Consider the following 25,937-nt stretch of genomic DNA (forward strand, 5'->3'; position numbering starts at 1 on the left):
CACCTAGGCCCCTCACATTCCATGTCATTATTTGTAGTGGTGCTACTTGTGTGTCCCCAGGACCTCCTACCAAGGCGTCACCCTGTGTATCGTGTGTCATGATGTAACTGATGGTGTGCACGGAAGCAAATTCCCAGCCTGGGCATACCTGGCCCTCTTCCCCCCTGGATAGCCAGTGTGTTGTTGTCGTCATGTATTACCTTTCCATAAGGAGTCAACAGTCAACAGTGCAACTAGAAGGTCTCTTATTAGTGAGACATGCAAAACAAGAACTTTCCACTTCTGCAACCCCCCCTCCCTGCTTCCCTGCCGCCCCCCCAACTTAGCAGAGTGCTTTACCCCTCCCTTATACAGAATACTTGCTTGTCGGGGTGGAAGACCCTCCTGAGTCGGCCGCCCCTCATTCCCTCCTAGAGGTCGCCCAGCCCAGTGTCCAGTGGCAGTCCGTTGCGCAGGTACCGCTGCATTCGTGTCACAATTGGGTACCGGGTGATTATCGTTGTGTACCAGGTTCGTCGCTGAGGTCGCCCCGCTCCAGCGAACGCCCCTCCTCTTCAGGTCCTGTCATTTGTGGCCCTGAGGGTTTTCCAGCTCGGTGGCCCTGGTTCTTTCTGTTCGATCGGCGCGGTGGGTCAGTTTGTCTCCAACCCTCCAGCCAGTCTCGGGCCAAGTCTGGTGTATCGAAGAACTAGGTTTTGTTGTCTGCTACAACTCGCAATCTGGCTGGGAACAACATAGAGTAGGGTATCTTCCTTGTCCGCAACTCCCTCTTCACGTCTAGAAATGTTCTCCGCCGACGGGCAACTTCCGCTGTGTAGTCCGGAAAGAAGGCAAGAGAAGAGTTCTGAATCTTAATGGGTGGGGACACCCTAGCTGTCTGTAAGATTGCGTCCCTGTCGCGGTAGTTGAAGAGTCTCACCAGTATCGGTCTCGGCGGTGCGCCTGGTTTTGGCCTTCCTCCCGGGACTCTGTGTGCCCTCTCGACTGAGAAGAACGTAGAAAGGCCTTTGGGCTGGAGCTTCGTCTTGATCAGGTCTTCCACGTAGAGATCTGTTGCTCTAGTGTCTTCCGACTCCGGAACCCCGTGAATTCTAACGTTGTTCCTCCGTGAGCGCCCTTCCTGGTCATCCAGCTTGTCCCTCAAAGATTTGTTCTCCGCCGTTATCCGCTCCATTGCTACCTGTAGCTCCGAGACATCTTCAACAAGCAATTTTCTGACCACCTCAATGACTTGCACTCGTTCGGACATTTTATGGAGATCAGCACGTATCAGGGTGACCTCCGTGGAGATCGAACCCACTATGGCTTGCACCTGTGTCAGGGCCTTCATTACGTCTTCAAGTGTTATTTTTTTCCCCCCGTCGCCATCTGTAGGCTTCCCCGTGGGCGTCCTGGATTTCGCATTTGTAGAATTGTTTTTATCGTAGGCGTACTTCTCTAGGCGGGTTTGTGTCGCGTTGCCCTTTGTGCCCCTACCCGCCATGATACCACTTGAGGTTTGCCGCTGTCACGCGGGTGTTGTACAGGCCGCAGAAAATGAGTAGCGGCAGGGGGGACGATGAGGACTTCCCCGGTCCCACCTCTGTTGTGGTCCGTAGTGGCGCTCTCACTCGCTCCTTATCAGTGCCAGTAGCCGGTGTGTATCCTCTCACTCGCTCCGCTGTGTGTTTGTGAGGCACTCCCCACTTCTCCTGAGTCTCTGTGCTGTAAAGTGGGCCAATTGTGCTGTATGGGTGGTTGCACTAGCTGAAAATGTCGTGCTACGTGCAATCTGTATTTTTGCCAGTAAGTCTGTTTGTGTGCAGACCCAGGCCCGAATTTGGTTACTGGAGCACCCTCTGTTGGTTAATTAGTCAGAACCTAGCCTTGTCCCAAGCCTCGGCCGCAACGCGCCTCTGCCGGTGGTGTCTTTGATTATGTGCTTCTTGGGAGTCTCACCACTGCCGGCTCTTTAGTAATGCCCGCGGAGAGCTCATGCACGGTCGTGTTCTTTGTTCACCAGCCGCCGCTTCATCTCCGCAGCCGGTGATGTCGTCCGCCCGCACACTGCCTCATACGGGTCTGCAGCCTGCAATCAAGTCGCGCCTCGCGGAGCCCGCACCACCTCCTTACTTCGCCTGGCTCCTTCACTGCTTGCGTCCACTCTCTGGCCGCCTCCGTTACAGATGAAAGCCGTTGCTCTGTGCCGCCACTCCGACCCCCACTTTTCGTCGCTGGGGGAACTTCCGGTGGATTGGGTCCGAGATGTAGGCACTTCCACCCGGTCTCTCCTGGAAATTTCGCTCGGGGCTCCTTGACGTCACCTCGGCCACAGTCGAACGCCTCCAGCACGGATTGTTCCCGGAATCAGATTTTGACCGGAACTCCTGCTGTCGGTTCCGCCCGGTCCTGGGTCTCGGGTCCTTCCCTCAGAGGTCTGTATTATCACGGATGTATGGCCGGATAGCCGGAGGAAGCCGCCTCACTCTTGGAGCTCTCCCTTTAGGCTGCCTCCATGTTCGGCTGCAAGCCACGCCCCCCCATCCACACACTTTTAATGTATATTTATGACACTTCAATTTACCTTTGGTGACAGAGATCTTCTGGGGGTTAAGTGGTGTAACAAAGGTTCCCTGGGCCCTAGTGCAAGAAACAAAAAGGGATACCCTCTCCAATTGTTAAAAAGTAAAATATGGGCATAATTTGGGTGCAGTGGACACCTAACATCCATGGATCTCAATGCTACTGCACCTGCTGCACTACTGATAGCTGTCCCCTGTTTGGTGATCCAGTTCCCTGGTCATTGAGCTTATCAACCAGCACTAGCAGTTCTGCTCAGTACAGGAACTTGTCTACCCAAAATCTAGACTCTTGGCACACAATGCAGTTGAGACTAATTGGGGAGCATGTTCTGAATTCTCAGACACATAGCAAGCAAAATTAATAATGGAGCAGAACTCTGTAACTCCCTCGCATTCCAGCAATATCGCTGTGCAGTTACAGTGAGCAGAATGTTTTCGAAAAAACGTAGCTATGATGAATGTCAAAACGTTTTCAAACTCCATAATCGCCTCCCTTGCTGATTATGTGCAGTGAAGCAGCTGGAGATTTTGGACAGAATACACATTGGACTAGTGATTTTGCAAGAGGGTTGTAGGTTCACCATTACAATTCCTCCACAGATTACATTTGAATGTTTCATAAGTCAAGCATATATTATAAGGAAGTGTTATTTATCTATAACCGTCAGTTTGCAGCAGTGTTTCCTCCAGTGCTTAATTTCTAAATAAATATAAGTGCCAGGGCTCTCATCAGGAGGCCACTCCAGCTTGCACCACACATTGCCACTACCAGTGCTGCCAATTATGGTAACAACACAACTACTAACCATCACACTCCTACAAGTGTGACAATTCTGACTATTTCTGACCCCAAAGTTATCAGAAAGGCTTGGGCGGCAGCTAATAGTCCTTTTGAAAGTATCCTTAATTAATCATTAACTGTTGTTGTGGCCATCTCAAATTAGCCAGACAGCGCCTCTTTGTGGCAGACTGTAGCAAGCACTGATGTTGACAATTAATTGCTGGTGCTGACCACCAGAAACCACTGGCTCAAATTAAGCTCTGGTTTTCTCGTGTCACTCTTTGGGGGAACTCTTTGTCTCTCCCTCCACATGTAAACATGTTCTTTAAGATGTGAGTGCTGGATCCAGTAGGTGTAGGTGGTTGGACATGTGGTAGAGGAGCTTTGAGGAATACAGCAGATCTGGTTGAAGCATTCTCCTTAGTAGAACCCAACCCTCTGGCACTCTCTCACGTTGATGTTCAGACTTCACACTCTTGTGTGCTTCCCTTCCCAGATCAGAGTTTTCATATTGCTATATGTCCCCTCATATATACATACAATTGTTTTTAATACACAGAGGATATTTGATATATGTTTTTAATAAAAGCAAAATTCACATGTGAGCAACATTGTCAGGTTACATTTGTAATAATATAGTGCTTTTGTGGTTCTATCTTCATAAGGTGGGTGGTACACTTTAAGTATGAATGAAAACACTACCCAGTAGACACAAATGTAGAAGTAGGCAATCTTAGAAAGAGGGTCCATGTGATCATTTCGCCACTAATTATATTTCTGCCAAGGTAACAAATCTTGTTTAACTGTTGTTATTGACCCAGTTCCCTTTTGGTTAAAGGGTTACTCTCTCCCTTTTTATACTCATAGTAATATCACTGGAGGTTATTTGGGACAGTTTGCCTTTATTCCTTGCCCCATATTGGCAATGTAGCTACAGATTTTTGTCCCTGGTGTGCCTCCCTTGTCACACAGATTGCTCCTCCAGCGGCACAAATGTCCATGATTTACCTAGACCAAATGAGATGGCCATTATTAATTCCAGTGATTTGGAGCGAGAGCGGCCTCTCTCATAACCTGACCTGTATAATGCCGTCTTATTAATTCTAGCTGCCCTTACCCGTCCCATTGTAGGGTCCAGGCCACATTTTTCACCCTTTTCAAAAAAAGGTTTGATATACAAAGAGACATTCTTTGCAAAATATATACATGTTGTTAGTGTAATCATCTTAAAAGAGGCAGCACTCCACAGCAGAAAGAAGAGGGTATCCACCAATGCCTAACATTGTTGTGAAATTTGGCCTTCACTGGGCCCAGCTTAGGTGCTACCAAATATGGCTATTGGTCCAGATTTCATGCCAGAAATGTATGAATTTAATTTGAGAATTTCGGTCTCTTGTACATAGCACTTTTGTGATCTTGAACCCTGTGATTCATAAAATCCTAGGTTTTGCAACCGCAAAAGGGCTTTTCTTTATGTACGAAAACCCTTTTTACAAGTCAGAAAATTCTTTCTACTCGTAAAAGGGCTTTTGCAACCTGTCGAATGGCAAATAGAAAGGGGCATGAAATAGGTCATTTACGAGTCCGAGAGAAGTGCGTTAAATGATGTGGATCATAACTGCGATAGCACAATTCTGATGATACCGACACCTCTAAGTGGGTGGAATCTGATTGACAAATGGGAAGACACGCCCTTTGGACCCCTTCACCTTTTGTGAATCCTGAAAAGTTTCAGGGAGAGTTGACAATGGACCAATGAAACACTGCCAACTCTCAATTAAACATGTTGGGGCTTATTTACAAGCCCCTTGCACCACTTTTGCGTCACTTTTCCCATGTTAAAAGTGCTGCAAAAGTGGCGCAAGGGGCTTGTAAATAAGCCCCTTTCTTTTTAAAGAAAATGTTTTTTTTAATAGCAGTCCCATTTCCTTTACGGAAAATGGTCTGTTTAAAAAAAAATCTTTATTTAAACACAATTACACATGGTGGTCTGCTGACCCTTGCAGGCCACCATCTCGGTGCTTGTGGGTAATCTGGAGGGGTTCGGTACAAAATTGGGAACCAGTGGTGGACAATGTTTAACGGGGTCCAGAGTATGTGTCCAGTCAACTATTAAGCAAAAGAATACTCAGTTCCCCAGGGATGGATAATGAAGTAAGTGTAAAGATATGGAGATAGAACGTTAAGCAGGGAACAAGGTGTTCCCTTATTGGAACTAGAAGACCTCACACACCCAGGAACCTAGGTGTCATGCTTCATCATTGGTCTCCTGCTCCTCGTCAGACTGGCGCTGCAATGTCTGACGGGCGCCGTAGGAGCTCTTTGTTGGAGATCTTTTGTTCCAGCCAATGGTTTGAGTGCGTGTGAGGGGTCTGGTTTGAGCCCAGCCTAATGAATGTTAATTAGGGAGGTCATTCGCTGCCCGCCTATGATATGGTATTTTGTGAACTGACCTATACATATAGGTCGGTTCACAAAATAGTATTCTAATTGAAAGAAATGGTGAACAATTTGCAACCACTTTTTGTGAATAGGATGAGATGACGAGTCCCTCAATGTCTAAATTAAAAAATCTATCTCCCACTTATCAGAATGTATACTCTTGCAGGGGACCAATCACCCATGCACGGCTTTTGTACAGTACTGAACTCCACCATGTATTCCTATATCCTGAGTGAGCCCCATTGATTTGAAAGAATCTTAAAATTTTTGTTATCGTTTGCCAGGGTTCCAACACAGATAAAAGTGGTTTTAAATGTATATTGCATGTTTGTTTGTGGGTGAGAGCCTGTTTAAGTGAGAGAGCGAGCGTGCCTATATCAGAGCAAGGGTGTCTATGTGTAAGCATGTGAGTGTGAGTGAGTGATCAAGTGATGTAGTGAGTGACATTGTTTGAGACTGAGGCTCAGATTTTCTATTCTTTGATGCAAGACAGCGCTGCACCAAAGTTGCTGAACTGCCTTGCATCAAAGGACGAGAGAAAAAATGCCCCATATCTAAAGAAATGTGGTGTATTTTTTCTCTCCCCATGTGCTGACGCACTTTTGACAGCCATGTGCCAATGCTCACACCTTTAGCGCATAGTGCAATGGTATGAGCATTGTTTGAAGCAAAGGTTTTGCACTGGAAGGGGTCCCTTCCAGTACAAAAACTATGGTTTGAGTATTTTATGAGTGTGCTGTGCAATCAGGGCCAGACTGGGAAACACAACCGGCCCTGGCCAAGTTCTCGGCTGCCCCCCCCCTCCACTCGGGGGGGAGGGGGGGTTGGAGGTGTTGCCAAGCTCTTTGCCGGGCCGGTTTTCGGCTGATTTTGGTACAGGGCCGATTTTGCTGCAAAAACGGCCCTGTAACAAAAATGGCTCCCAGGGGCCCAAAACCGGCCCCCACCCGTGCGGCGCACTGGGGGATTGCCCGGTGCCCGCTATGGCCAGTCCGGCCCTGTATGCAATGCAGCACACATGTAAAGTTGGAACGACCAGGAGAAATGAAAACCTTTCTCCACGTTATAGGTGACTCGAAGTCATAATATTTTTGCGCAAATTTGCAGATAGGGATTTACGCCAAAACCCATGGGAGGTTGTATGAGAACACCCATGCACCACCCCTGGGATAAAAAAACACAAAGCATTGGATAGCGCAACTTTGTGTTTCTTTGAGATACTCTCCAAAGTAAATCCCCACTTGTTGTGAAGTTAGGGTCATGTGACACGCCTTCCTGGAAAAAATCAGGGGTCATATTATGTAACTTCCTGTCCTGTGATGTCATTAAGATCAAAGGGTATGTGATGTCACTTTCGCTACCCATAAGCATTTTGGGTGAACTGGAGTCCGTGTGGATCTGCAAGGTATAACCTTGATTGTTGTAGATGTATTTGAGTCGTGAGCATCATTAAAAGCCTGACTGCCAAGACTTTGGCCGGTCACATGAAATGATCCGCAATGGTCATGCCTCTACTGTTTGAGATCATCACTTTCGATTCCGACCAACTCCTTTCACCACTCTCGATTTTGCCATTTCACATGAGGCTCAACAACAAAGTAAAACCATGTACCAGGCAATTGTAATGTGGCACTGGTGTATCGCTCCAGGTAACTTTGGTCCAGTTTTGCAAGTAAACTTAAGTAACATTTCACTCCATACTATCTGCTCAAAAGGTCTGCAAGGGCATGGCCCCATCTTTGGGCCTTCAAACTATTCTGACTTAGATCATTTGTCATCCTAGGTGTCTCAGCAAGATCGACACCCAGCAGCAACTTCCCCACTGTGCGGCTCATTTCTCTTTCATTGGTGGAAGTCACCAGGCAACCAGGGTGCCTGCTCTGTATAGAATCATCTGTGGCAACTGAGTCGACAAAGAACCACCCGCTTCTAATGTACGTAAAGGTTTATGAGCATGGTTACCAGATGAGTCCATTTCTTTAGGGGCACAGCCCTGCACTTCTCTTTGGTCAAAACTCTATTCTGGTATGCGTTTTCTTTCGGTTCACATCAACACAACTAATTAGATGAACACACTTCAAAATAGCGATAATAAAAAGTGTTGGCCCAGGATTGAAACATGGGGTCCTTAAAGACATGGGGCCTCATTTATGAGGCTGTGCGTCACTTTCACGCCACCGGTGCGTCAATTTTTGTGACGCACCAGTGGCGTAAAAAATGCGCCATGTTGCGCCATATTTACAAAGTGACGCATCTAGGTAGATGCGTCACTTTGTAAACCTCTGCGCCACATTATACCTGCGCCAGGTATAATGTATGCAAGGGGGGCGTATTGACGCAAGGAAGGGTCGTAGAAGTGACGCAGTGAAATCTATGAGATTTCACAGCGTCACTTTTAGGATGCTGTTGTGTCAAAATCTTGCGCCTGCCTCACAGCAGGCGTAAGACTGACACAGGCCCTTTCACATGGGGCTTGTCCCATGTGAAAGGACGCATTGCTGGAGTTGCGTCACTTTTGTGACACACTCCAGCAATGCGTCACTTTTGCGCTTACAGATACGTCAGAAATACTGACGTATCTGTAACTCCTTGCGACATGATGCATCATACATTAAATATGACGCATCAGGAATGTCGCAAGGAGTGCGCACTGAGAAGTGACGCATCACTGCTTTCACGCAGCGATGTGTCATTTCTCATAAATGAGGCCCATGGAGTGATCTGGTGTCCCCGTTTATGAGCTGCCGAACAGGCGACAGCAGGCCCGGACTGGCCGTTGAGGACACCGGGCAATTCCCCGGTGGGCCGCATGGTTGGGGGCCGGTTTTGGGCCCCTGGGGCCTTTTTTGTTACAGGGCCGTTATGCTGCAAAAACGGCCCTGTAACAAAAACGGCCGAAAACCGGCCCTGTCACAGAGCGCGGCCGCACCTCTCCCCCCTCCCCTCTCCTCCCGGAGGGGGGGAGGGGGGCCGGCCGAGCACTTTGCCAGGGCCGGTTCTGGTTCCCAGTCCGGCCCTGGGCGACAGACCACAGACGGTATAGCACAACATCATAGTAACAGATCTAGCTTTGGGAAAACAAAAGCTAGGTCAACTAAAGGCAAGCTTGCGTGTGCATTGCCACCCCGTGCCAGAACTGGAGTGCGCCTCTCTACAGTGACTTACGGATGCAGGCCGACAGAGTCGGGTCTGGAATGTATCCCAGTTTGCAGGTGCATCGGTAGCTGCCCATGGTGTTCAGACAGTCCCCGTTGGGGCAGACGCCCTGCAGCTTGCACTCATTAATATCTGCAGAGGGGAAGGGGGGAGAAAGTGCAAAACACATTGATGAGTCTCAGTGATGCACGCAAAGTGTGTCATTCACAACTGTTCCTGCTTAAGACATCAACGATTTTAAAATAATACCTCAAACACTACAGTATCTGCGAGTTTTAATTTTACTTTAAACAATATTTCAGGACGTGGCTTGTTGAGAGGGTATTGCACTAGAATATGTATTAAAAACATCATGCTTCAAAAATGTTGTAGTAAAAATACCGACTACCACAATATCTTGAAATTAGATGTAAAGGTTAGTACAGATTTAATTATACTTTGTTTCACATATATGTACCTTGATAACATATTTATCCAAAAAGAAGTAGATGTTGAGATAGGTATAGAAAATCCATACATACCTATATATACTCACCTGTATATGCTTACCTGCGCGATACAGTGGTAGATACAGTGGCGTAACAAAAGCCCGGGCAGCCCTGTGGTGCAGTTGGGGCCCCTGAACTCCAGGGGTCCCTTATGGCACTGGCAGGTCCCTGGCCCAAGAGCTTCGGACTGGGTCCAGAGCTTGGGTGGACCCGCTGCATGTACTCTGCAGGGGGGCACCCTCAAGTTTTGTTACGCCACTGGATGGATATTACTCTAGAAGTTTGTAGCACAATATCATGGGGCCAGATGTACTAAGATTCCATTTGTAAAAAGCATACTTACTTGCAGCAAATGGAATCTGATTTTGTTAAGCAACCTATGTTCTATTACGTTGGTTTAACAAAATCCCCATTCACAGGAGGTTACAAAACAACCTGCCTAAAGAATATTAATTAGGTGGGTTGCAATTTGTGACATCTTGTCATTGGCAACAAACAGAAATAATGCCCTACATTGAGTAGCAGAGCACCATACCTAGGTTTTTTTTTCAAAACAGAGTACCTTTTTAAGTAGTCCGTGTTCCTTAAAGGAATCAGTTCTGCTTTAAAAAACATGTTTCTTGCTTGGGAAAACATTAGGGAGTGGTCCTGTGGACGGGTGACAGCATCTCCTGGGGTTGCCAACCAGGGGTCATATTACAGAAAGCACCCGGGGGGCGCAACAGGCATGTGTGGTCGCTTTATGTGCCCTCAAGGCACTTTGGCATTACAGAAGGAGCCACAGACGCTGGTGAGGCCCCTTCTGTAATATTGACAACGTGGGTACATATGTAGCACCAGCACTATTTAAAGAGGGTGTTCCCTAATACGCATGGGTGTGTGGCCCCATGGGAATGAGGGAATCATTTTGCCTCCGCCCCTGTGCTGTATTATGGGCGCGGGTGCAGAGGTAAACATGTTTTTAGAAGGCACATTGAAATTACGCCACAAAAACGTGGGTACTTTCAGTTTGCCTACTAAAGGCAGCCCTCTAGAGGGGAGAAAGAGGGTTCCATGGCCCCCCAAGCATCCCCTTGCAAGGAGGCCCAGTCACTCGCTGCAGCCGCTTGCAAAGGAAACTCTAGTCCCTCTTGAAATGGTATGCGGGTGCTGTCTTCACTGTGAAACAGGGAGTAGCTTTGAAGTAGCCTCTCCTTGCTTCCCTTGAATGAGCTGCCCCCAGGGCAGCACATTCACCATAAAAGGGTGCACTTTCCCTGTGTGGCCTGGGGCACCTCTTTTAAGGTGCGCTGAGGCGCAAATGGGAACGTGCGCCCTTATACGGGACCAAGCCCCCAAAGGACAAGTGTCCTGTCTCTAAATCAGTTACTAACTCCTTTGAGGAGTCAGCAATAGGTCAATGGTTTACGTCCAGAATGGCTGTCGCAAACTATTGACACATACCGTAGCGAATCACAATTTCTCACCCCTTGATTGCGATTCAGTATGGATGACTGACCCTATTTTACGATTCACAAAATGTTTTCATAACATACATAACAAACTGAGACTTTGCATTTGTAAACACAATGATTTTTTAAACTGCAGTGGTTGTAATCGCAGAATCCTTTAATACATCTGACTCCACATGAACAACACAATACCTTGTTCATTTAGCCCGTCTACTTATTTGTACCACAATGGATTAAATCACAAAAAGCATTTTACAAGACCAAGCCTTCTTACTTATATCATGGTTTGTTTTAGCATCTAGTGCAAAAATCACATCCAGGCGTTCCATGTAAACATGACTTAAAACACGTTTCTGGTACTTTCCAACATTGAGCAACATGGCCACTGCTCCTATGTCATTAGCAGACTCAAACATGTTCATCCCTGCAGAGGACAGAACGTTTTCCAGCCTTATAATAGATAACTTCATCTGCTTTGAGCACTCAAGCACCTGATACCCTTCAGTCGTCAAATGGGTTGAGATTTCCTAACTTACATGGACATCCATGAGAGAAAATGGCCTTTTAGAGGATCAACTGTTTATTTCACATGGAATATGTTTTTTCCTGGGTCAATTTGCCGTAAGAAGAGTGCACACGATGAATAATGTGCTGTACTTACCCCCCAAAAAGTCACGATTAACAAATTGTTGTAATTCTCATGAAAAGATAGGTGTCGCCTGGCTTTTTGCTCCCATATCTTTGCCCTTTTAACTCTTACAAGTCCCCTCACGAGTATGTTGCCCGTTAGTTTTGATTCTTTGCTTCACTCCACAATAGCTACATATTAAGGCCCTTATTGCGAGTTGACTGATATTTACTGATATGTATGGTAATTCATTCTACTGCATACATCAGAAGTATATATTTTTTTGTTTTTTATGGCAACATGTAAATACATATTAGTTGCTATCAAAACACTTCCCCAGTAAAAATTTGACAGGTCAAACCTGCTAGAATTTAAAGGGAGAAAATGCTAGGTAATTACCAGGACTTGCAAATTTTAGGGGCAGTGAGCCAAAATCTGCATGCTAAGTCACCCATACATAATAGGGAATTATTATGGGTTCTAATGAATTTGAAAAACCTTAGTGTCAGATTTTATATTATTATATTTTATTTTATCTTGCATCCAGTAACAGGCCACCCTTAATGAGAGTCTAAGGCACTGGGGATATCCTGGGTTCTCTCCCTCTACACTGGTGAGGTTTGAGCTGACTAGAGCATACCATTGCCTGGAAACTAGTAAATCAAAGTTACCTGCTAAAGAAAAGCGTACAGCTCTATTTTTTTCATAAACCCTAAAGGAAAATAGAACTTAGCCTTTAAGCATCTATCTGTTTGTAGCGTGTAGTGTTGTTTTCCGGGCACTATACTAGATTGCAGTAGTATGCAAAGCATGTGTATTTACAGCAACACCTGCTAGGAACATCTGATTTTATGTTTATGTAAAGTATTTATTGTATGTGTATCCTGCCACCCAGAGGGCTGGACTGACAACCAAGTTGGGGTCTCTCTCTCTCTCTCTCTCTCTCTCTCTCTCTCTCTCTCTCTCTCTCTCTCTCTCTCTCTCTCTCTCTCTCTCTCTCTCTCTCTCTCTCGTGTCCCCCTGTTTTCTAGAAGCTTCAGCACTGTATTGTTGCCCTTCTACATTTATCAGACTTATGGTATGACATGGACTATTGCTGAGACCACTCTGAGGTTTTGTGAGTCAGACACATGCTTGTAGTGGTAATGCAACAATCTTTAGATGTGTCAAGAGAATATCTTCGAACCTCAACAGTCATGGACAATTCATGGTGCAACTTAAAGCTGTGGTGTCCATGTCCAAAAAGCTCTTGGAACAGACAGTATTAGTTAAAATGGGAGGAAAGTTGAAGATATTTATTATAGTTACTTGATACTAAAGGGCCTTTGGCAAAGTTGACAGTCCAGCCTGCAGTCACTCTCCCTGTTTGTGGCTCTACAAGCAAATACCTTGACATAGGTTCTAATGAGGAAGCTAAAGGTTTCTACAATTAACAGGGAATTGTTTAAAAGGGAAAGGCATTATACACCCTTGTAGTTTTGTTTTGTATTTATCTGATTTGCCAGTAATTAAGAACATGTAAGATAGATGCCACTTCAGTGAGGTATTCTAGATACTTCTTAAAGTTGACAACATTGATTGCATATTCAAAGAATGACTTCCCTAATATAAATTTAGTCAACATTAAAATAATTGTATTGAGGTAAAATGCTTGAAAAAGAGCCTTTGTTTAGAAGACAGGAAAAGGTTGCCTGGATGTTTATTTAGTTACCCTGGTCATAGAAAACCTGAAAAGCAAACCCCATACATTCCAACAAGTTACACCCACTGTGGAAGACGCTCAATATATTTTAATAATGCTATATGAAAAAGACCTGCTCACCCTTTAGAACCTGCAATAGGCTAAGTTAAGTCCCTACAATTCTGTATAATTTTGAAAGTATTTCTTTTGACAATGTTGCGTGTTTCGAAAACTTAGAGCGGGAACTTCTGATAGCTGCTTTAAGATGCACTATTCAGAGATTAGATGGCTAGCCGCCATGTGTACATTGACAATCCCAATAAATGTTCAACAATATTGGGTCCTATTGAATGATCTTATATTCACTAATTCTTTAAGAATTTAAGACCAGGGAGTTTTCCATTGAAAGTTGATAGGGGAAACTGATTAAGTATCCCACTAAAGAACTACATATGTGTTTTCAGTAAAACTAGGTTACATAATGTGGAACATATTTTATTTATTTGACCGGAGTTGCTACATGGTCAAATTAGGTTTTTGCTTACAATGTTAAAAAAAATATATGATTAGGACATTCAAATTTAATCTGGAGTTTAATGTGCTCCTGCAAAAGTAACTGACATAATAATTATTAACAATGTAATAATTTGTGTTTTAACATAGAGATTGCTTTAGCCTGTGTTTAATGTAAATATTTTGATGACATTTTTTGAAGACATTCTTTCAAAACTAAGACAACTGAAACTGAATTGAAGTGATTTAAATTCAAAATCATTGGAGGCAAGTACTTTGCCGTTTTAATTCTAAGGGAGTCACTTCCCACCACTTTCAAAGGAAAGAAATATACATGAAAAGTCCCGTAAAGGTTATGAAAATATATTGACTAGCCTGTCTTAATCAGGTCAAATAATTCCGACAATTCCACACGCGTTCCAAGGTCACCTCTGTCAGCGACTTTTCCTGCGCACCACTTTGATGTATTGGTGACATTGTGAACAACTGAACCCAGGGATCCTCCCAATATTATAAGTCATGGAGTAATTACAGACACAGCCTCTACTGCAATTAAAATGCTACTCAAAAGTGGCTGGAAGAATTATAGGGATCAGTGTTCCTTCTGAGAACCATAGATTCTCCGCTGCGGTATACACTCAAAATATCGAGTTTTTAATATCGAGTTACATTAATATTGAGTTAAAAATATAGAATGGACACAATATCGAATGGACAGAATATAGACTACAAAAACATCGACTAGAATAGCATTAATATCAAATCAAAAAAATCGAATGGACAAAATATCGAATGGACAGAATATAGACAACAAAAATATAGAATGGACAGAATGTAGAAAACAAAAAATATAGAATGGACAGAATATAGACAACAAAAATATCGAATTTGAGGTAAGTAAGTTAATATTAATTTTTTAATAGTATTCAATTTTTTAAAGTATTTTTTATGTTAGTATATGTGTGAAAGTGTATATTTATTTTATCATTTATTTTAGTTAATTAATTTTATAGTATTTAATTTTTGCGTAATATAACTCTGTAGCGGGTTGTGGGTTTATAGGGGCATAGGGTGGGAAGTAATTTAATTATAATTATTGAAATATGTTAATTTATTTATTGGTATTTATTTTGAATTAATTGTTAATTAATAATTAATTGGTAATTAATTAAAATATAATTGGTAATTAAATTTAATTAATTTATTAATTGATAATTATGTAAATTTTATTAATGTATTTTCTGTAGTGGGTTGTGGGTTTATAGAGGAATAGGGTGGGAAGTAATTTAAATATAATAAATTACATTTTTAAATTTATTTAGTGGTATTTATTTTGATTTATTGATATTTAATTGTTAATTGGTAATTAATTAAAATATAATTGGTAATTAATTTTAATTAATAGTTTAATTGATAATTATGTTAATTTTATTAATTTATTTTCTGTAGCGGGTTGTGGGTTTATAGGAGAACAGGGTGGGAAGTAATTTAATTGTAATTAATTAAAGATTTTAATTTATTGGTTTTGTTTTATTGTAATTTTTAATTATTTAATTATTTAATTGTTAATTGGTAAATAATTTGTATTAATAGGTAATTATTTGTAATAATACTTTATTTTTTATTTTTTATTGATTAATTATTATATTATATAAAATTGTTAATTATTTTTAATTAATTTGTATTTGGTATTAATATTTAATTTATTTTTATGCATATATGAAGTATTTACTTTCCCTACTGTTGCACTCTCTGGAGTGTGAATAGTAATTTTTACCCCTACGCTATCCAACGCTTTCCCTAATGTGGCACTTTCTGGAGTGGGAGTAGTAATTTTTACCCCTACGCTATCCAACGCTTTCCATACTGTTGCACTCTTTGGAGTGGGAATAGTGATTTTTACCCCTTCGCTATCCAACGCTTTCCCTACTGTTGCACTCTTTGGAGTGGGAATAGTAATTTTAACCCTCCCGCTATCCAACGCTTTCCCTACTGTTGCACTTTCTGGAGTGGGAATAGTATATTTTACCCCTACGCTATCCAACGCTTTCCCTACTGTTGCACTCTTTGGAGTGGGAATAGTAATTTTAACTCTCCGCTATCCAACGCTTTCCCTACTGTTGCACTCTCTGGAGTGGGAATAGTAATTTTTACCCTCCCGCTATCCAACGCTTTCTCTACTGTTGCACTCTCTGAAGTGGAAATAGTAATTTTTACCCCTACGCTATCCAACGCTTTCTCTACTGTTGCATTTACTGGAGTGGTAATAGTAAATGTTACCCTCCTGCTATCCTATGGTAAAAATATAGTATATTTTTTATTAATATTATGTTTATATATATATATGTGTTAAAAAATGTAATTGTATGTTTATTTATTTTTAACTTAAATTAATTATTTATTTCATTAATTTTAAGGTTATTTAAGTATTTTAAGTATGTGTAAGTTAATTATATTTATTATTTCATTACTTTTACATTACTTTTAAGATATTTTAAAAATTCGATATTTTGACTAACTATATTTTTTACATCTATATTTTTGATTCGATATTTTTGTACTTACCTGTTTGGAGATAGGAAGTCGATATTTTGGTATTCTATATTTTTTACTCGATATTTTTCTATATTGATATTTATGACATCATTATTATGTCAGTGATCCTTCTGCTGCTACAAACAGCATCAGCAATTTACACACTAGAAGAGCCACCTCAACAGAGGCGACCTAACTCCTAACTTACATTTGGGCATAGACCTACTATCAGACAGTGCAGGCACTAGGCCAGCACAAAGAAATGCACATCTTAACGTGAACCACCAAATATCTGATGCAACAACACATTAGTGTAAAAACCCACCACAGCAGCGGAGGTACCAGTAGTCAATAGACACTCTGTAAAGTTTAGCTACCATGTCACAGTCAATTTCACTAAAATCATAGTTGCTATGCATTGCACACTTGCCAGATGTGTATGACTTGCTCACTTTGCGCACATTTACGGAAACGCGAAACACATGCACAACATAAATATGCAGACAATATATAACGCAAGGACAGCATCACAAAATTCAGATCTTATTGAGTACTCATGAACTTTACATTTGCAGGCATAGCACGATCGATCAGCTGTTTGAAAGAGGTGTGTATGGACAAAGCCTACTTATAGGCATGTATGATACACAAGGGCACTTGCAATCAAATAAATTAGATGTCTGTTCACATGCAAAATATGTAACATGTTCTTAACTCCTTGCTATGGATGACCAGGTATTTGCACTGATACCATGGTTGATGATTCCATCCCACTGTCCAAAGACAACCTGAAAAGGCCTGCAACACAGCACAAAGAAAGACACAAAACATCTTAGAGAGGTTTTGTCATTCTATAATCCGAATTGAGATGCTGATACCTGTCTGGTGCTACACACCGAAAATAGTATATGACATGATTGTGGGCTGTTGCATTTTAGCAGAATGAGGTGCAATTGACCTTGACTAATGTCTTGAAACTGGCATGCAACATCATAATGAGGATATGCGCAAAGACAACACTCACAGAGACTTACAGAATGGAAGGATGAGAAGACCCGATATCACACAGAACGTAATTGTGAGTCTTGACACATACTCATAAACATATCCGACCTTAAGAGCAGGCCAAAATGCCTATAGTTAAACTAGTGAACAGGGAATGTTCTGTCTTGCCAAGACATGTACACCACATTCAAGACTGCTGATCTTCCCACTCAGGGTCCAAGTGGCTCCTTGATGTGTGGTGATATGTTGCCTATTGAAGTGTTAAAATCATCTGACATGATCACCAGACATGTCCTCAATGGACCAATGAATGCCTTCCAGCGCTGTGTTATCCACTGAGACTTTCTTGACATCCATCATGGTACTATCATGTAGTTGTGCTACTTTGTCTGTTTTTTGTAGAATGTTAAAGCATCGATACTCTTTGGGATGACTTCCCAATTTTAACTTTGGGAGCACGTTTTTAGTTTGATCCTGGGCAGTGCATGTGTTGTTCTGCCAGGCATGCTGTATTCAGGTATGGACTTCAAGCTCCGCCCACTCTCCCCCCATATTTTTCATTGGCTTGTGTCATTGTCTACTGTAAACTGTGGCTTTTCATTGGCCAATAGGCTTAGTAGTCCCTCCTTAGTATCGCATTTGTCTCATTTTCTAACCTCCCATGAAGACATCCCCTATTACATGTGTTCTTACTCAGTAGGCTTTAATTGCAGCCTCCAAGCACTATTTCCTCATATAGCTTTGAGGAAATGCTCTCTCCTGGTGCTTTAAAAAAATTCTTTATAGCACGAGCACCAAACGCATTTGCAATCCAATAGGTCTCGAATTTGTGGGAGTTTATGCTATTGGCATAGTAAAAGACAATGCCTTTAATTGATCTGTTTTAAAAACAACACATAAATAAAAGGCATCGTCGTTTACAATGCCAATACCTCAAACTCCGTAAATGTGCGACTTATTGCACTGCAAATGCTTGTTCTAAGTAGCTGGTGTGAATAGTGTTTTTTCAGTAGGCCTTTCGGTTAGTAGTCTATATGTATGTAACTGAGGATATTTGTGATGCTCTACAGCAACAATATCAGTGTCATCATCATTGCACAAATCACTGGGACTACCATGGGAATGATTCTTGCAAGCTTGGCATTGTCTGCTGTACTGGTTATACCTACAACAGATGGAAAAAATTGTTGAAGAAAGTATGTACTCACGCATTCCGTAGGCCACAAATTCCATTACCAGATTGTTAGACCTGTCTGCATCTGGGGGTGTTCTAACCATCATTATTTATTTTTGTCCCCCTTAGCCTCTCAGTGTTTCTATTTTTATTTTTATATCCACCAGGATTTTTCAGTGCTGTCAGGGGGCTAGGTGTTCCTTGACTATGACGCCATTTTCCCCTCATACTCTGTGAGGCCTAGTTAAGCTCCTGGAAAATCTAGGGACACTCAAGAACCTAAAATGGTGTCCACCAACTGCCATAACGGACATTCCAGGAGGACAGACCCATAGACTAACATGAGGAAGGTTCCAGAAACATCTAGTGGCTTCCAGAGGTCTCAGGCCACTCTATAAAAGGCCAGTGACCAGCAGCCATTTTGTGCAGTCTCAGGAGTGACCAGTGAGGAGAGCGGCAACTTGAGGAGGAGGATTGCGCACCAGCAGTGACACGATCGACCTGTTGGGCCGGCTGTTGCTTTATTGGGAAGTGCCCCCTTTCAGGCTGACCAAACCCCACTGTCACGTCATCCATTAACAGTGACCAGAGACATTGTGACCAGATTTCTAATCACCGGGTCGCGTTGTGAGGAGTCCCTCGCAAACTGCTATAAAGCGATCCTTGTGTGACCTGAACACCTGCCCCGAAGGCTGTGGGCGGAGCAGGTGGACGCCGAACCAGAGCTGTGCTGTCTGGCTGAGGAGTGAGGACAGACACATTCACCCCACCCGAGTCCGGCTCTCACACTGTGGAGATAGGCGGTGAAATTGGCTGAGGCTCCTACCTGTGTGTAACGCCGTCACCAAGCCTGGCCCAGACGCGAGTGAATTGCCCAGCTGTCCCGTGTGTTGACGGGAGGAGTCGTCGCTGAAGGACCCGGCGGCGTCAGAGGAGGTGCGCCTGAGGCGGAGCCTGACTGAAGGAAGGACCCGGCGCGTCAGAGGAGGTGCACCCGAGGCGGAGTTTCGGCCTGAGGAAACGCGGAAGGAGGCAGAAGCGCCGCCACGGTCCCGCCGGAGGAGCGTCCCGGACTGGAGTAAGCCTTTCCCGTTTCCCCACCCCGACGCCGACTTCCACAGAGGCCCGTCGTCAGCGCTGGAAGAAGACAACCGAGCGCGAGGGCAACTCAAGCCGGATTGCCTTCAGATAAAGTAAGCAGGGAAACGTGGGGAAGCGGGAGGCGGCTGTGCCGGCTGACAGTAAAGCCCTGAAGCGGCAATAACGGACGCAACTGTAAGATGCCGAACCTTCAAGAGTAAACAGTGGAAAAACTTGACTACCAACCCTCTGAACATAAAAATAAGTATACTAAGGGTGGGAGTGAGAAGGGAAACGAACCTCTAGGTTCCTGTGCTTTGCGCAAGTATATTGGAGGCTGGGCCGGAGAGTGCCAGTAGTATTCAGAGCTCCCTTATAAAACCCCTGCAGGCAGTTAATCACCTGGAGTCAGTTCTACTTCAAGAGTGGTATAGCCATAGAATAGACAAGAGGAAGCCTTATTAACTTACCTTGTCTCCTTTTAGCTATCTAGCTGGTTGCCAGTACTGTGAGGAACGCTGCTGGGGGTAGAAACCTGTTGAGCTGTTCTGGAAGCTGAGAGGAGAGGGGTAATGTACATGCCAGGTTTATGTAAAGTAGCGCATTGAACTTATATAGTGAGTTTTCCCTTCTGTAACAACTAAGTGAAGAAGCATTCTGTGAAATTGATAGTAATTTACCTCAAATGAAATGTACCTGTGATTTAGCCTTGCTGAAGTGAGAAAAGTATTGAGGACTGTGAAACTTATATGAACTTATGCTGAACTAATTGTAAACTGATTTTGCCTAAGAAAAGAACAAAGAGAATTTTTATAAAAGGTACTGGTATTTTTCTAAACTGGTGTAGCGTCTTTTATTTTTAGTGGTCAATCATTGGGTTACTGTGAGTGGGTCCTGTAAGCACTTAACCAACGCCTTGGAGTTTAGCTGTTCCCCCTACTGTGCCAGGCTACCCTATGTAGTCTAGGATACCCTAGGTCTAACATAATTGGCGGCAGCGGTGGGATAGTACCCGGGTGTCATCAAAGGAGATGGTGCCAAAGACCCAACTGCCCTCTAATACTACCAAGTATGAGCAGTGGGTCACCATCAACGGCCGTAGAGGGGAGGCTCTGAGAGACACAGGAGCCAGTATGACTATGGTAAGGAGTCAACTGGTGTCTCCAGAGCAGGTCATCCCGGATGTACTCCATCCCGCCGTGATGGCTGACGGCAGATTGGGCCACTATCCTGTGGCCGAGGTTCCCTTTGAATGGGGAGGGATTGCAGGCCCACTTCGAGTTGCCGTAAGCCCTGCCGTGCCTGTTGACTGCCTGTTAGGAAATGATATGGAGCACAATGCTTGGAGGGGGGTGGAGTACCAGACTCATTCTGAGATGTTGGGACCCCCTGACTGGGCCTGTGTCAGCACAAGGTCCGCGACTACCCGGAGGGGGAGTTCACTTACGCTGGAGCCTGGAACAATGGCCCAGCCGGCTGCCAGAGAAGAGAAGGACAGGAGGCCGGAGGACCCTGCCTCAGCATCTCCACCTCGTGAGACAGACAGGCCACCTGCAGAGGTGGATCTGGAGTCCACAGGGGAGAATGTTGCTTCCTTGGAGAACCTACCCATCCCTACTGAATGGCATGTAGAGGGAGGTCCTTCTAGGGAAGAGTTCTGCAAAGCTCAGAAGGAGTGTCCTACTCTTGAGGGGCTGCGGCAACAGGCCAAAGCCCAGGCAGCAGGGAACATTGTAGGGAGCTACCAGATTTACTGGGAGGATGGACTCCTCTACAGTGAGCCCAAGGCACCTGGACATGGTTCATCCAGGGCCTTGGTGGTCCCACAATGCTTTAGAGCCTTTCTTTTGGAACTGGCTCATGAGATACCATTGGCAGGACACCTAGGACAGGACAAGACCTTTGCCCGGCTTGTCCCCCACTTCTACTGGCCTCGAATGAGAGTGGCGTCTGATACATATTGTCGGACGTGTGTGTCTTGCCAAGCCAGTGGGAAAACAGGGGTGAAGCTAAAAGCTCCCCTGGAACCACTACCTGTCGTTAGCACCCCCTTTGAAAGGGTGGGCATCGACATTGTAGGGCCATTGGATCCACCAACTTCAGCTGGTCACCGGTTCATCCTGGTTTTAGTGGATCATGCCACACGGTACCCAGAGGCAATACCTCTGAGGACCATCACTGCACCCGCAGTGGCAAGGGCCCTGATGGGGATCTTTACCCGAGTGGGTTTCCCCAAGGAGGTTGTGTCCGACAGGGGGACTAACTTCCTTTCAGCATACATGCGGGCTATGTGGAAGGAGTGCGGTGTTACCTATCGGTTTACCACCCCTTACCACCCACAAACCAATGGTCTTGTGGAAAAGTTCAATAAAACCTTGAAAGGTATGATAAGAAGTCTGCCTGAGAGCCTGCGGAGGAAATGGGACGTCCTCCTACCCTGTCTCTTGTTTTCCTACAGGGAAGTGCCACAGAAGGGAGTGGGCTTCAGCCCCTTCGAACTTTTGTACGGGCACCCTGTACGGGGTCCTCTCAGCCTGGTGAAGGATGGATGGGAAAAGACTCCCAGGAAGCTTCCCCAGGACGTGGTGAGCTACATGCTGGCCTTCCGGAGCCAAATGGCCAAGTTGTGGAAGCAAGCTTCTGACAACTTGGAAGCCAGCCAAGCAGTTATGAAGGAGTGGTATGACCACAATGCTGACCCGGTGGAACTGGAGCCTGGACAAAAAGTGTGGGTGATGGAACCTGGAGAGCTAAATGCCCTCCAGGATCGTTGGACAGGCCCCTTTGAGGTATTGGAGAAAAAGGGTAAAGCCACTTACTTGGTGGATCTTAAGACCCCGAGACAGCCCCACAGGGTGCTGCATGCCAATCGCCTCAAGCCACACCATGAGAGGCCCGAGGTTGTCTTAATGATGGTGACCGATGGAGCAGAGGAAGAGGAAAGCGAACCTCTCCCTGATCTTCTCTCGTCTCAAGAAAAGGATGGGTCGGTGGAGGGAGTGATTCTCTCACCATCCCTGACTCCTGAACAGCAGAGAGATTGCCGCCAGATACTGGAGCAATTTTCTTCTCTGTTCTCCCTTGTCCCGGGTAGGACCCACCTGTGTACCCATTACGTGGACACAGGAGACAGCCCACCTGTGAAGTCTAAGATCTACCGGCTGTCGGACAAGGTGAAGGCCAGCATCAAAAGTGAAGTTGCTAAGATGCTGGAGCTAGGAGTGATTGAACCTTCTAGTAGCCCTTGGTCTAGTCCGGTGGTTTTGGTACCGAAAGCTGCCCCGCCGGGCACCACACCTGAATTGAGATTCTGTGTGGACTACCGAGGACTAAATTCAGTAACCAAGACAGATGCTCATCCCATCCCAAGGGCGGATGAACTTATCGACCGGCTGGGAGCTGCCCAATACTTAAGTACCTTTGACCTAACTTCAGGGTACTGGCAGATTTCCCTTACTGAGGGGGCAAAGGAAAGGTCAGCCTTCTCTACACCTCAGGGACACTACCAGTTCTGTGTGATGCCCTTCGGGCTCAAGAACGCCCCTGCCACTTTTCAGCGGCTGGTGAACAAGGTCCTTTCTGGTATGGAAGCTTTTTCTGCTGCTTACCTGGATGACATTGCTGTCTTCAGTAGCAGCTGGGAGGACCATTTGCAACATTTGCAAGCTGTTCTTCATGCCCTGCAACAGGCTGGCTTGACAATCAAGGCCAGCAAGTGTCAGATCGGGCAGGGGTCGGTGGTGTACCTAGGCCACTTGGTGGGCAGAGGGACGGTGCAGCCCCTCCAGGCAAACATTGAGGCTATCATAGCCTGGGAGCCCCCCAAGACTCAAACTGAGGTCCGAACCTTCCTGGGCCTCACTGGATACTACCGTCGCTTCGTGAAGGGGTATGGCACCATTGTGGCACCCCTCACTGAACTTACCTCTAAGAAACAACCCCGACGGGTAGTCTGGACGGAGGCTTGCCAGCGAGCCTTCATGACCTTGAAGCAAGCATTGTGTACTGCTCCAATACTTAAGGCCCCTGATTTTGCTAGAGAATTCATTGTCCAAACAGATGCGTCAGAACATGGCATTGGGGCAGTGTTATCGCAACTAAATGATGAGGGCTTGGATCAACCCGTGGTTTTCCTGTCTAGGAGACTTCTCCCCAGGGAACGGAGGTGGAGTACCATTGAGCGAGAAGCCTTTGCGGTGGTTTGGGCCCTGAAGAAGCTGCGGCCATACTTGTTTGGCTTGCACTTCCTAGTTCAGACTGACCACCGGCCCCTTCGTTGGCTGATGCAAATGAAGGGGGAGAATCCCAAGTTGTTAAGGTGGTCCATCTCCCTACAGGGAATGGACTTTCGGGTGGAACATCGGCCTGGAATGGACCATGCCAACGCAGACGGTCTATCCAGGTATTTCCGCCTTAGTGATGAGAACTCCCAAGGGATTGGGTAGCTCTCCCCACTTTCAGCTGGGGGGAACGCGTGTTAGACCTGTCTGCATCTGGGGGTGTTCTAACCATCATTATTTATTTTTGTCCCCCTTAGCCTCCCAGTGTTTCTATTTTTATTTTTATATCCACCAGGATTTTTCAGTGCTGTCAGGGGGCTAGGTGTTTCTTGACTATGACGCCATTTTCCCCTCATACTCTGTGAGGCCTAGTTAAGCTCCTGGAAAATCTAGGGACACTCAAGAACCTAAAATGGTGTCCACCAACTGCCATAACGGACATTCCAGGAGGACAGACCCATAGACTAACATGAGGAAGGTTCCAGAAACATCTAGTGGCTTCCAGAGGTCTCAGGCCACTCTATAAAAGGCCAGTGACCAGCAGCCATTTTGTGCAGTCTCAGGAGTGACCAGTGAGGAGAGCGGCAACTTGAGGAGGAGGATTGCGCACCAGCAGTGACACGATCGACCTGTTGGGCCGGCTGTTGCTTTATTGGGAAGTGCCCCCTTTCAGGCTGACCAAACCCCACTGTCACGTCATCCATTAACAGTGACCAGAGACATTGTGACCAGATTTCTAATCACCGGGTCGCGTTGTGAGGAGTCCCTCGCAAACTGCTATAAAGCGATCCTTGTGTGACCTGAACACCTGCCCCGAAGGCTGTGGGCGGAGCAGGTGGACGCCGAACCAGAGCTGTGCTGTCTGGCTGAGGAGTGAAGACAGACACATTCACCCCACCCGAGTCCGGCTCTCACACTGTGGAGATAGGCGGTGAAATTGGCTGAGGCTCCTACCTGTGTGTAACGCCGTCACCAAGCCTGACCCAGACGCGAGTGAATTGCCCAGCTGTCCCGTGTGTTGACGGGAGGAGTCGTCGCTGAAGGACCCGGCGGCGTCAGAGGAGGTGCGCCTGAGGCGGAGCCTGACTGAAGGAAGGACCCGGCGCGTCAGAGGAGGTGCACCCGAGGCTGAGCTTCGGCCTGAGGAAACGCGGAAGGAGGCAGAAGCGCCGCCACGGTCCCGCCGGAGGAGCGTCCCGGACTGCAGTAAGCCTTTCCCGTTTCCCCACCCCGACGCCGACTTCCACAGAGGCCCGTCGTCAGCGCTGGAAGAAGACAACCGAGCGCGAGGGCAACTCAAGCCGGATTGCCTTCAGATAAAGTAAGCAGGGAAACGTGGGGAAGCGGGAGGCGGCTGTGCCGGCTGACAGTAAAGCCCTGAAGCGGCAATAACGGACGCAACTGTAAGGTGCCGAACCTTCAAGAGTAAACAGTGGAAAAACTTGACTACCAACCCTCTGAACATAAAAATAAGTATACTAAGGGTGGGAGTGAGAAGGGAAACGAACCTCTAGGTTCCTGTGCTTTGCGCAAGTATATTGGAGGCTGGGCCGGAGAGTGCCAGTAGTATTCAGAGCTCCCTTATAAAACCCCTGCAGGCAGTTAATCACCTGGAGTCAGTTCTACTTCAAGAGTGGTATAGCCATAGAATAGACAAGAGGAAGCCTTATTAACTTACCTTGTCTCCTTTTAGCTATCTAGCTGGTTGCCAGTACTGTGAGGAACGCTGCTGGGGGTAGAAACCTGTTGAGCTGTTCTGGAAGCTGAGAGGAGAGGGGTAATGTACATGCCAGGTTTATGTAAAGTAGCGCATTGAACTTATATAGTGAGTTTTCCCTTCTGTAACAACTAAGTGAAGAAGCATTCTGTGAAATTGATAGTAATTTACCTCAAATGAAATGTACCTGTGATTTAGCCTTGCTGAAGTGAGAAAAGTATTGAGGACTGTGAAACTTATATGAACTTATGCTGAACTAATTGTAAACTGATTTTGCCTAAGAAAAGAACAAAGAGAATTTTTATAAAAGGTACTGGTATTTTTCTAAACTGGTGTAGCGTCTTTTATTTTTAGTGGTCAATCATTGGGTTACTGTGAGTGGGTCCTGTAAGCACTTAACCAACGCCTTGGAGTTTAGCTGTTCCCCCTACTGTGCCAGGCTACC

At 45.3% G+C, this 25,937-nt stretch overlaps 1 protein-coding gene across 1 annotated transcript in view; it reads right to left on the reverse strand.

Moving 5' to 3' along the window:
* LTBP1 (latent transforming growth factor beta binding protein 1) overlaps positions 1-25,937 on the reverse strand; it is a 1,129,437-nt gene that overhangs the window by 331,892 nt on the left and 771,608 nt on the right. Inside the window, exon 10 of the mRNA XM_086926894.1 lies at positions 8,950-9,072. Within this exon, the coding sequence (XP_086783020.1) occupies positions 8,950-9,072 (123 nt within the window). The remainder of the gene's footprint in view (positions 1-8,949; positions 9,073-25,937) is intronic.

Source organism: Lissotriton vulgaris, chromosome 6 (assembly GCF_964263255.1).
Source record: "Lissotriton vulgaris chromosome 6, aLisVul1.2, whole genome shotgun sequence".
NCBI lineage: Eukaryota > Metazoa > Chordata > Amphibia > Caudata > Salamandridae > Lissotriton > Lissotriton vulgaris.